At 40.9% G+C, this 13,120-nt stretch overlaps 1 protein-coding gene across 4 annotated transcripts in view; it reads left to right on the top strand.

The window, feature by feature from the left end:
* Positions 1-2,781: 2,781 nt before the first annotated feature.
* EPRS1 (glutamyl-prolyl-tRNA synthetase 1) overlaps positions 2,782-13,120 on the top strand; it is a 42,631-nt gene continuing 32,292 nt past the window's right edge. For all 4 annotated transcript variants that reach the window (XM_074863738.1, XM_074863736.1, XM_074863737.1 and 1 more), the window contains exons 1-4: positions 2,782-2,911; positions 5,553-5,637; positions 10,086-10,185; positions 12,024-12,180. In XM_074863738.1, the coding sequence (XP_074719839.1) occupies positions 2,866-2,911; positions 5,553-5,637; positions 10,086-10,185; positions 12,024-12,180 (388 nt within the window). In that variant the 5' untranslated portion in view covers positions 2,782-2,865. The remainder of the gene's footprint in view (positions 2,912-5,552; positions 5,638-10,085; positions 10,186-12,023; positions 12,181-13,120) is intronic.

Below are 13,120 nucleotides of genomic sequence, written 5' to 3'. Positions count from 1 at the left end.
CTTGAGGAGAACCCAAGGAAATTGCAACACGGGGAGGAGTTCCCAGCACCTCTCTGATGATCTGAAATGCCTCTGACGGGTTCTATGTCACCTCAGTCTTGGAGAGCTTTGGGCATCCTAGGTCATTTTGTCATACGTGGGCACAACAGAAATGCCAGAACTTGAAATTTTACATGTCCGAATTTTGAGAGAAACAAAGTCCAGGTGCCATTCCAACGGCTGCAAGAGCTGAGGAACCTGACACTACCAATTCCCCCTCCTGTGGATCATAGGCATGTTAGAGGGGAGAGAGCAGGGGATAAGATCATCTGAAATGAACTTAATAATTGAAGACCCTATTTCAGTCAGCTTTCCCACAGGTGTGGGGTTAGGAAATCAGGATTCAACTGTTCGGTCCATTTGAACACAAAAGAGAACAAGTAATAAATTACATATGACTAGCTAAAATTGCCAACCTTAGCCAAAACAAATGAAGTCTCTTCAAGCTGAATTTAGGGTTCAGAGTATCTTGAACCAGTGGGGCCCCATGTACTTTGTTTTCTCCAGATTTTGTGACCTAAGTCCCTTACCCTCAAATTAAGGAGTCGTAGGGCCCCCCTTTCCCTAACAGTGTGACACATGCTGAGGCATGCCATAAGTTGATGCCAGTTTCAATGGGCAACACATAGTTGTGTTTGTCTTCCTGTTCTCTGTGTGGATAGAAGAGTGGCATATGTTGGGTTCTCAGGCTTGTGGTGTGGGGGAGCATGCTTGACCTTGGCTGCTTGCTTGCATAAAGACTGAATGCCTTACCTCTCCCAGCATAATTTTTTGTCTTAAGTTCTGCTGACACTATGAATGGCAAAGTAGCCTGCAAGTTGCCTTGCACCCATTCTCACTTCCTCTCTGCCTGCAAGATTAAGTCCTCCAAATAACTACACTCTTGGTCCACTTAAACCATGTTTAAGCTAGCACTGAACTTCAAGATACAAAAAACCTTTGTTTTCCATACAGAAGAAAATGTCAAAATACAGTTTTCAACAGTGTGTTCAAGTTACTTTTTTCTCCTTTCATCACACAAGGTATTTAACAACTCTAATTTGCTTAAGAGCCCTTAGATTAGATCCTTTCCTCACAGTAGGGTAACACCAATATGACTACACTGGCTTAAACTGGCTCTATTTCCAGCAAACAGGAACATCTTGACACGAAAAGATATGAACGAGGCAACTCTTGCTAAAGTGTTCCCAGTCTCTCCATGTGCACAAATGGAAAAGGATCTGAGGAAGCTCCTTCCTTAGTGAGATCATCTTATCATAACATTTACAGATAAATTAGCAAGATTATCACTTACCTCATTCTATCATCATCAGCCAGTACATAATGCTATCATGACACTGGATTAAAGCTGCATATGTAGGAATAACATGTGCTTCTACGCCTTTAATCTACAGCCTACCTTTCTTCTCCATCCTCAGGCGCATGACTAGTAAGGCACGCAAGACAGAGTCAGCCTGCTTTAATTAGAGCCTTCTTCATATTTTGACTCATTATAAATTGAATCATTCCAGATATTGATTGTGACTGAAGTTTGAACCACATAGCAAGTATTGGATTAATCTAATTTCACTGCCTCAGTTATACATAATTCTCACCTTTATCTTCTGCAGGATTCTCAGACGTGCATGCTTTAGTATTCCCATGAAAATCTGCATATGAATTTGCAAAACACATCAAGATAAAATGTAGAATGACTTTGACAACACAAAGCCTGCTGTCATCTTTCCATGTAATCATTGAAATAAAGTACAGAACCCACTGTTAGTAATCTCCATCTACATCTCTGTATCCTTGTTTTCATCTGAAACTTGCTATGCGTTTGAAAATTTCCTCAGCGTAAGCCCCTAATTCTGCTGTAATTTATCTCTCTGCTCATTTACAGCTACCTCAGTGGGAGTAGAACACACGTGCCATACACCAGCTTCTACCCCATGTGTAAAGACGCTTATGTATGGAACTGCTTTCCATGCTGACAGAAGCTGTAAAACTGCCAACACAGGAGAATGTTGAGGAAACTAAATAAACTGCAGCAACACGAACCAAGGATAAAAGCCAGAACATAAGGTGCAGTTGTGCTCTGGCTACACCACTACCCCCTCAGCACCAGCCCACCAATCAAGCATTTGAGAATTTCTCTGCTAGCACATTAGGTGCTAAAATACCATCTAGAAAACAGACTGGGGGGGGGGGGGGGGGGGGGAAAGCACAGTGACACTGCATTGTCCTTGTAACAATGTGAACTTGAGTGTGTCTCCTGTGAAAATCTGCTGACACAGTGTTTTTGTAACTCATTCCAAGAGTAGTTTGGCCAAAAACCTGCACGTTTGTGAGGAGCGTAACAAGTGGTATTCCAAAACAGATGGGTTAAACCACTGTACTCAGACGTGTCGGTACACGTTGCAACGGTTGATTTGTTCGCATCATCACACACAGCAGAGGGACTGAAGCAGGCTTTACGGCTGCTGCCAGACACCCAGCTCACGAGTTTTCACACTTAACTCCCGCCGAACTCTCGGCAAGGCTCTGCCTAATCGCCGGCACAGCTGTGACAAGGGACACGCCGGCACGCCGAGGGGCCGGGCGGACCGGGCCAGGCGGACCCCACCGAGCGCCCGCCCGGCCCCAACCCGGCCGCCTCCTCCCGCCCAGCGGCCTTCAGGCCCCCACGCCGCAAGCACCGACCGGCGGCGACGCGCGCCGGAAGTAGCGGGGTGGGCGGGGCGGGGGGCGGGGCCTGCGAGCTGGCCCCTGCCGCGCTGGCGCCGCCGCGCTCCCCGCCCCGCCTTCTCCTTTGGTTCCGGCGCGGCGCCGGCGGGTGACGGCGGGATGGCGGCGCTGAGCCTCACCGTCAACGCGGGGAGCCCCCCGCTCGGTAAGCGCGGGCCAGACCTTGCTGTCCTCCCCGCTGCTCCGGGGGTCCGGCGGGACGCCGTCCCCTCCCCTAGCCGCCCGCCTGCCCGGCCGTGCGCGGGGCGCGGGGCGCGGGGCCGCCGTGTTGCATCATGCGGCGCCGCGCGCCGGTGCGGCGATTGTCCCCGCGTGCGGGGACGGGCGAGGCGTGCGGGGAGGCCCGTGTCCGCCCTTCCCCTGCGGCCCGGCCCGGCCCGGCCCCGCTGCAGGCCGGGGCCGTGTGCGCGCCGCGGCCTTGGCGCGCGTCCCCGGGGCGCGGGGCAAGCACCCCCCCTGCTGAGGGGGGCGGTGGGGCTGGTCCCCGGCGGGCAGGGCGGCGGGCAGGGCGGTGGCCAGGGGGCCACGTCGCCGCCGGGACGGGCCCCCGTGGGGTCCCCCTGGCGCTTGAGGCGCTGAGGAGGCGCCTGCCCGGGAGCCCGGCCCCGCTCGGGGCTCCGCAGCGGCCGCTCCGTCGCGCCTGCCCGGCGGGACCGGAGCCGGGGTCGGGCAGGGCTGGTCCTGCCGCCCGCGGGGCGGCCGGTCTCCAGCAGGTTGCAGGTTTCTTTTCGAGGAGCCGCTCGGGCAGCGGTGACAGCTGCCGGCACTTCACATAACTTACGCTAAGACACTGAGTCATAGGGAGACCCCTCGGGTGACTTAGCGCGTTGGGGCTAAATGTTCAGGGCAGCCCTAATTCAGATTGCTCGTTTGTGAGCTCTGCCTAATTGCTAATTCGTTCTCAGTTCTAACCTGGTGTTAAAAGCAGGCTTGTCTGGGGAGCTGGTTCAAAGTTGCACTGCAACATCTTGTTTTTTCAGTTGCTCGCTGTCCTTCGATGTCATTTTGCCTTTAAAAATGTGAGAACCTCCTTCATGACACTTTCTGCCACCTGGAAACAGCCTTTTATGCGTATATCATATAATTTCTCCATTTTGTTACAACTGTTCAAAATACATTTTCTTCCCATTCTTAGTTTATTTTTTGTTTTTTCATGCTGTTATTCCCAAATGCATTTCAGTTGAATGCAGCTTGCATATGACTACTGATTTAAGGTATAATAATATATAAGTTTTAAATAACATTTCTCCTGAAACTTGTTTATACTGATTTGCTAGAAAAGTTATGATGCAATATGAGCTATGATTAATATGGGTTTAGGGGTTTTGGAGGATTCTTTTCTTTTGATAGTTGGTGACTGGCATTAGAGATTTAATTCAGGAGATTGCATAATTATATCAGAAATATTACATATTACAACAGAAACACTTTGGTAAACATATCAAGAAGACAGGCACACATCCTACTCATTCCTACTTTGTACTATTCATCATGGCTATGCACTGGGAAAAGTGTAGTAGCTTTTAATGTCATTAGTATTAATTACATAGCTTGGTGTGCATACTTGTCATTTTCAAAGCATTTCTGTGGACGTTATTAAAATACTTACATGTCTTACGAACATACTGCGTAAGGGATGTCATCCTGACTTTCACAGATGGATAACTGAGGGATGGGAAAAGAGCCTTGACTTACTGTTGATAAAAGCTTAATGCCACGAGAAGGGTTTGCAGCTGAGCAGAGGTGAGAGCTAGTGGATTCCTAGCTCCACTGCTTTGTATTTAGGCCAGTGTATTAATAGTTTACAACATCATCTGCCTCGTGTAGTCTGTGCATTGTTCTAGGGAAGATAAAGTGCACGTCATGCTTGGAAGACTGTAACAGGTTAGATGCCTTACAAGACCTAGATTATAGTCCTTTGGCTGGTTTCATTTAAGTAATATTTGTCTGTCCAAAAGCTTGCTGTCTTTGTACGTGCTTCTGAGCAAACCAAAAGAACATAAGCTCCTCTACTTATGCTGAGCAGGCTGAATTTGGCCCAGAGCCAATCCAGAAATACAGCCAAGTTAGCTTGGTGCTTTGTTTCAGCTCCTGTATCGTGCTATAGAGCATCGAGATCAGAGCAGGTTTGCATCAAGCCACTTTAAATATGGGCAAGAGCTGTCCTCGAGTTGATGATGTAGCCTAAAAACTTCAATAATTCTTTTATTTCTAGAGGCCATCCTTTACTGTCACTGGTGAACTACTTACCCTGAAAACCCTGTATAACCTTCCTGCACTTTTACATGGATAGAGTTTCTTGGTTTTGAATGGCTAATCTTTTCATAAACATTAAATCAGGTTAAAGATAGTCTCATTCTTGTTCAGAAAGTACTAGTATTTTCAGTAATTGATCTCCTTTGATGCATATGTCAGGGCTGGGATGGAGTGCGCTCCTATACTGTTCAATTAAAAGCAATTTGATTATGTTCTCTACATATATTGGGGGACAGGACTAATTTTTTCAATACCCTTAGGAATCAAAATGTATTGCTGCTGACACTTGCTGAGCTCACTGCAGGTTACTGTATGCTGGACAAGATCAATTTGAAGCTGTAAGGATTGCCAAGAATAAGAAGCCTCTTGCATATGAGACAACATTGATTTCTTCCCTAGGCAATCTTATTTGAAGGAGCCCGTTCAGTCACCTGGTCCTATTTGATAAGAAATGCAACTGTTTTGTTGCTACTATGAAAGACAGTTTTCCTGGAAGAAAGTTCAGTATCTTTTTCTCTTATTTTTTAAAGGAGCTCTGCTGACGGTGGAGCATGTAAAGAATGATGTTGAAATTTCAGTGGAAGAAGGCAAAGAAACCATCCTCCGTGTGTCCGAGTAAGTGACTTTGCGTCTCTCCTTCTAGCTTTGGGTCAGCAGTTTTAAAAATCACGTGGCTGTAACATTGACAGTAACCTCTTCAGGTAGGAGGAAGAGAAGGATACAGTTTTATTCATCGCTGTATTACTGATGTCTCTTTGTAGCACAGACAAAACATTTACAGTATATTCTAAATTTGATCTTTATGGAAACCTTCTTACTTGCACGCACTTATGTCTAATTGTTTATGCTGTACCAGTCACTTTATTGTTTAGGTATTCGCCTTTCTGAGATGCCATGGATTATCAAAATCAAGGCCATTTTATATTAGGCAAGATTGGTATACAGGATTCCTTGGACGTGTACGTCTGTGGTGGAATGAATTTTAAAGCTTTATATATCATTGTTTTGGGCTCACTGCTACATGTAAGTGAAGGCATGATGTTATCTTAGAAGAGTGCTAATGAACTATGCCGAGCTATCCAGTGTATCTGCATCCTGTAGAAAGAATCTTGGAAAATTTTGTAGAAATTTATTGTCTGTCATTCTAAAAATAGTCTGCCATTGGAATAAATATCTTCAAGTTTGGGGCATGAAGGTGATTTTTATGATCTGAGTAGGATCATATGCATATCAGAAATGCAGGACTAATGCTGTTAGTTTTGGGAAGCTGCATTGTCATCTTAGATTCCATATCAGGTAAGATACCTGGATGTATCAAGAGGAGATATCTTGATATCTTAAGTACTGCGGACATATCAGTGGAAATCTCTGATGTCTAGTATATACAGTAAGGAGTATGTTTTGACCCATAAACATTGCAGTCCTAACAAAGTATATTACCACTACGATGAGTTTGGAATTAGCGATTTTAAGTGTAGTGCTTGAGTACTGATTGTTTTTTGAAGGAACAGGAAAAAATGTATTGTTCACAGACTTGCTGACAAACTCTCATTTTGTGAGCTATTTCAGCAGAAGATGCCGTTAAAGCCACCAATACATCATAAATCAGTATTCCTGCATGTCTGTAGAACGGTTATAAAAATAACACAGTGTTTTTATGTTGTGTTGTGGAGATCCTGATTCGATCCTCACAAATTCACACTGGCTGTGCTTTTCAACTGTCTTCTAACCTTAGGGAAAGAGGTTGTCACTATGTACATACTTCTGCAAAAAAGGCACAGGATGATTCACGATCTTCAACCATAATGATTGTTTATTAGTTGCAAATATTGCTTTCTGTTTAAAATGTTAGACTTGAACTCAGATATGAGTTCTTTCCTTACTGTAATCTCTGATTTTACATGTTGTCTTTTGCTGTGCCTAGTGATGGCACTGAATTTGTGATTTTTGAATTGAAGCAAGAGAAATGTGGCAGGTTGTATTGGAGCTTGATTGGTACAGTATTAATAATTTTTGGTGTGTGTTATGCACATGTGGGATACAGCTTACATAATAGAGAGTTAACTGGATATTTTTTAGTTGCGTGAGGTTTTCCCCTTAGGTAGTCTTAGTCAGATTTTGGTTTCATTTTCCTTTCACAGTTTTGGCAGCGTGTGTCTATGTATATACCAAAAGATGTCACACTCCTGTGACACAGGGGATGATCTTGGAATAATATAAATTTATATACTCTGCTTTGAAATAAGATTTTATTTTATTAAATAATTTTATATTCTCAGGCCTTCTTTCCACTGCCTTGCAAACACACTCATTTTAGCTGTAATGGAGAATGTCAGAAATGTAAAGCAGAACCTCTTTGTCTGCACTTTGGCCACATGGGGGTAATATCTAGAATCATGGTTCTATCTGATGGAATTTTCTGTGTGTTAGTGTCCTCTCATCCCTCGCCTTGGATTATGTTTAAGAAGTTATTCCAAACCTCAATATTGCGTTAATTTTCTCTTACTTGGTTGTAGAATCATTTTAAAAAATTGATTCTCTATTTTAAAGTCTGTTAAAAGCGTGTCTGTAACTTGAGAAGCATCAGCTGAACTCGTATCTCAACTGATGCTTTTGTTAAATGGATTTCATGGCATCAATTCTGCTGAAGCTACCTTATTTTGGCATGACTTGAAATTCACTTGGGATATTTCAGACTGATTTTTTTTTTTTTTTTTTTTTGCGGGAAACCATTAGTTCTAATGACTCGACTTGAACAAGAGAGAACATTTGCTGTTTTCCTAGGTTATTATTTTGAAGTGCACTTAACATCCGGTGACAAACTTTTCAGCAAACAAGTTGAAACTTAGCTGTCAGCTTGTTAGTTGAGAAGTTTATCACTAATTTGAGATGATGACTTCTATTTTAAAGGTTATTTTTGAAGCCTTAGCTTCAAAACTTCATATGGTAATAATAGCTCCTAAACAAACCAGTCTGCTAAATGCTGAGGGTTTTATGGAGTGTTTTAGTATACCTGCATCGTATCAGATAACAAACTGCAGTACAACTTTTCTGTGTTGTGAGCACATACTCTTAGGCAGATACTCTTAGTATTACTCTTAGGCAGATGTATCTAACATCTCCACAGAACCATTCTGCTATGCTTTTTACAAATTAATTCAAATAATGATTTATTACAATTGGAGATTCTCTGTGGTTTCTTTTGTGTTTGTTTTTTTTTTTTTCCTTCTCCAGTCTTATCTTTTGCTTCTTGAATATTTTCCCTGGTATTTAATTATGTGACATTTCATGTCACTTTCGAGAGACACTGACTCTTTGCCTGTAAGGTTACATTGTCCCTGTTTATTCTTCCTTACTTACCCCTAGAGTTAGCAGGCAGTAGCTGCAAAGAGCAGCCTTAAGCTTTTGTAACTTTTTCAAAGAAAGGAGGCCAATTAGCACTATGTTTGGGTGGAAGTAGATCTTTTTTTCCCAAAGAAAATAAACAACTTTTTAAGCACAAGTAAGATTTTACTCAGAGTAACATTGTCAGGTTTCATATATTTATTCAGTTTTGCTTGTGTAATCAAGGGTATTTGTTTTAGTATGGACTAGTGAAAACAACAGAAATGCATTTCACAGACTTTCTGTAGATGCAAATGTATTAGAAATGTTTTGTTTTTCTCAGTTTGAAAAAGCTTCATTAAAATCTGATGGGAGCGTGAAATTATAATAGGACAAATTTTGTGTGTGTTAAGCCCCCCACTATGGCTTTTGTTTTTAGTTACATTTTATGGATCTTCTGTATACTGGATCCCAGAAGCTTGAAAAGCTAGAAGCAAAAAAACTACAAATGAACTATGTTCCTTAGGTTTTAGTGCAGTTAACCTAATGAGACTGGCTGATCTATTTGTGCTAAAAATGGGACTCATTATAATTGTTAATATATCAAGAAGTCTTCTGTATCTTTTTCAGAACTTTCATTGATTTTTGCAAGGCGTTTTGAGGGCTATCAAAAATTCTTTTAATTTTGTAAGGGACATAGGCATAACAGGAAAGTACAGAATAATGGCAGAACAGGAATGAAACCTTGTTTGGACAAATTGAAGTGTAGCATTCAGTCCATTAAATTGAGTGGAACAGATCACTTACAAGAACTCTTTGTTGCTGTCAACGCTTGTTTAGAAGCAATTGGAGCTCTAATTTTGTAATCTACACCTATGCGCGACTGTGGAGATTATCTGGAGATTTGATGGTTGTGATGCATCTTTCTTCCAAAGCTCTTTAGTAAATATTAATGAAAATGTTCACATTTATTTTAGATGAATTTGAAACTAGATTTCTGACAGTATGCAGGTTTTGGTAATACTGTATGTGAGGTAGAAAGGGGAGATTAAAACAGAGAAAGAAGTATGCTCTTTGGAGAGCCTTTCAGCTCCGGATCTATTGAGACTTTTCAACAGCAGAATGGGAAAAACAAATTCAAATTAGTCTTTTATCTGGAGAAGACTGGATAAAAACCAGAAATACAGGCAGCCAGGTTTGTTCAACCTGGGGGATAATAGTCTCTATGAAGTGTAAATTAATTGAGTAACAAATGAACAGGTTTTTCTCCTCTGGTGCTAGCCCTTAAAACCATGATGGAGACCTCTTGATTCCTCTGTAGATTCTCTAGGAATCCTCTTCAAAGTCATCCTTCTTGCATGAAAACAAATGTTGATTTAGCTTCTTATATTCTGGAAAATATGTAGCTTACGTTACACTTCTGCAGTCTGTCAGATGTGGAGAGAGTGTTTTATTCTTTGAAAGAATAATCAGAGTTTTATTTTCTTAATTTCAGTCTATCTAAACAAAACTGTTTCATGTTCAGAAGCTTATTGTTCCATCTGGTGATAGAAAAGCAAGGACTGATACAGTCTTTTGCTAGATTTTTTTTGTTTATAGTTCTGATGACCTGGTACCTGTTGGTTCACCCAGAAATTATTTTGTGTTTGCTTTACATGTTTCAACTATGTCTGCACAAATAAAATTGAACTGGGGGTAGTAATTTAATATACCTTTATCTTGCCTCTTTCTTTTTTTAGGCATGTTTCATTTACCGATGTGAACTCAATAGCTCGTTATCTGGCTAGAGTTGCTGGTTCTGCTGGGTTATATGGTTCAAATCTGTTGGAACACACTGAGGTGAGAAGGAATCATGCACCTCTCTTTTCTTTTTCCTTTTTCTTTTCTCTTTCGACCTGTGACCAAAACCTGTGGGTTTTTTTGTTTTGGTTTGTTTGGGGGTTTTTTTTGAACTTGTGGCTATAGTTCTGCATCTTATTGTTGGACTGAGGTTCCAGCTGTGTGGGATGCTGAGGGTTTTGCTTTCTTAAGCTTGCTCCTTCTTATAAAGAAGAGTCATAAATCTGAGCTTTGAAAGGGTTGCCCTTCCCCACCTTTGCAACAGCAACTTGTAACCTGACAGTTCACCAAGATTAGATAATTCAGGTTGGAAGGTGATATCTACGATTTTCCCTCTTTGCTTTCCTCAGCTCTGTTGCCATCAGTTGCTACCTTTTAACACTTCAGTGTAACACCAAGGAACACTGTATGACATGGAAATACTGAATTACTTTTTGCTGTATATGATGGACAAAATCCTGACCCCAATTTCTTTCAGTGGTGAGGCATCGACACACAGATGGATTGTTCCCTCATGCAAAGCTCTGTATTCTGTAGTGCCTCACAAACAGTGCCACGAGGGCACCAGAGCTTTTATGCCAAAGAGGGAACTTTTTTGCTCTTCCTTGCTTATACAGATTGCAAAAAGTTATTAGGAACTGTGGATATGATATGAACTGAGAGGGTATTCTTCCTGAGTCTAGCTCAGAATAATCATATGCTGAATTTTAAGTTGGTGGCTGAAACAAACATATAAATTGAAATTTATTTCCTCTGAAATTTGAGGAGGGACCGAAAGACTTGATTTAACTCTTTTCTACAACTACTTGAAGCTAGTAGTAATCACTCTTCAGCCCTTATATCTGGTCTCAAGGGAAGTGTTGTCTTAGTATATTGCTTGTAAGGCATTTAAAAAGTTGTAGGTTATCATGTGGCTATCTAAACTTTCTGACCAAAAACCTAGACATCTGCAAACACACTATCAAGATTGATATTTCTGATAAAATACTTCATTTCTTCATCTTTCAAAATTAAAATTATACTTTAAGAAATACAGTGACAGCTGCATTTGTGGTGCAAATATTTTGGAGCATAACTGCAAATGACTGAACTGAATTCTGTGGTGGTGTAATTACATCTGTGCCTGCCACGTTGGCTCGAATATTGGAAGGATTCCTGATGCAGTTTACAGAACACTTGCACATGAAATAGTGACAGAGGACTAGAAGAGATACTTAGTCTCTTACAGGATTGAGGGATTCAATTTATAGACAGGGCTACTTAATTCATCAAGGGCCTGATTATTAGGGGTTTTTTTTTTGTTTATGTACCAAGATATATTTCCTTTTATGGGAGAAGACTTTTGCAGGAGAGCGGGAAGGGAAATGAGGTGGCGGAGGGATTTGATTATTTCAAATCTAAAAGGAGATGAGGCAGAGAAGATAGGGATTGAGGCAAAGTCGATATACTTATCCAGGAGCAGTACCAGGAAGGTCAGATAGGTCGCAAATGTGGTATCTAAATAGTTGAAAGATAATGACGATTATTATATACTGTGTGTGATAAATAAGTACCGATGAATTGCTGATTATTTCTAACAATGGAAATAACTTCAGTAAAATTGTTATTTTCAGCAGTTTGAATACATCCTGAAGGAATACATTTAATCATTTAGTATAGTTCTGTTAAACATTCTTTAGGCATATATTATGATTTATTGTCCAATATATTTAATGCTAATGTTCCAGTTAAGATTTTCTGTTCTGCTATTAAACGGATTGTATATTATGTCAGTTTTTTAACAAGCTTCTTTCTTACTCCTTTAGTAACTTTGACTATCTTTTGTCCCTTAAAACTAGATTGACCATTGGCTGGAGTTTAGTGCTACAAAGTTATCCACAGCCAGCCAGTTTCTTTCAGGAGTCCAAGAACTCAACCACTGTCTGTCTCTAAGAACATACTTGGTCGGAAACTCTCTGAGTCTCGCAGACTTGTGTGTCTGGGCTGTACTAAAAGGTATCAGTATATGTTCTCGCTTTCATTGGCTTGCAATCAGTGTATACCAGGAGTCCTCCAGTTTCCTTTTTTGTGGATGGTAGTAGCGACTCTTAGCAGTATGTCAGACTGTATGCTGTAGTGCATACTGCCTTGGCTTCTGCATCGCTAGTGATGGCAATAGTATAGTTTAGGAAACCCTAGAATTTTTTTAGATTAGCGTTATATTTGGAAATCCATAGATGTAATCATAGAAGGGAATTGTTTTAACTTCTTTTGTGTTAACTGTAAGAGTGTCTTTATTACCTTTTGCGTAAATACGAAAATTTGCTCTGGCCCAAAATTTTGGATTAAATATTTAAATTATTTTGTAATGCAGAGTAAGATTATATACACACACCTTTCCATGACATTATCTTAGTAGAGGAAATTTCTTTGGTGTTTAGTTTGAATTATTAAAAGAGGTATATGTTACTCTGTGAAATACCCTTCGGAGGTTAAAAGAAGCTTTGATGATCTGTTTTTATGGGTTTGGTTTTTATAGTGTCTTAGATGTATGTCAAAAGTTTATAGGTGTCAATCTACCATTCAGTACAACCAAATTACTCTTGAAAGTAAAATGCATATTCAAGATTAAAAGCTAACACCTTTCAGTATTTTTTCAAAGTTGCTGCTCTTGCAAGAAATCTGAAGGGAGTTTATTTCTTTCATTTTTTTTCTCCTTTCCCCGTCAGAATCTTTCTAGTGAAGTTGTGTTCCTTGAAAAATAGATTGTGGGAATACAGACCCTCAAAAATAAAATGTAGTATTGAGACATGATTCTTCTGATAAAGCTTAGAAAACATCGAATCTGGACACATTAGATGGATATCCTATATTTCTGTCTTGAAAAAAAAGTTGTTATTAATTTTGGTGGGTGGGTGATGCAAAGAAAAATGTATGTTCCCCAGTCCACCCCACC

This window comes from Strix uralensis, chromosome 3, assembly GCF_047716275.1.
Source record: "Strix uralensis isolate ZFMK-TIS-50842 chromosome 3, bStrUra1, whole genome shotgun sequence".
In the NCBI taxonomy this organism is placed as follows: domain Eukaryota; kingdom Metazoa; phylum Chordata; class Aves; order Strigiformes; family Strigidae; genus Strix; species Strix uralensis.
Note: the sequence above shows the minus strand (reverse complement) of the source record. Positions and strands in the feature narration are given on the sequence as shown.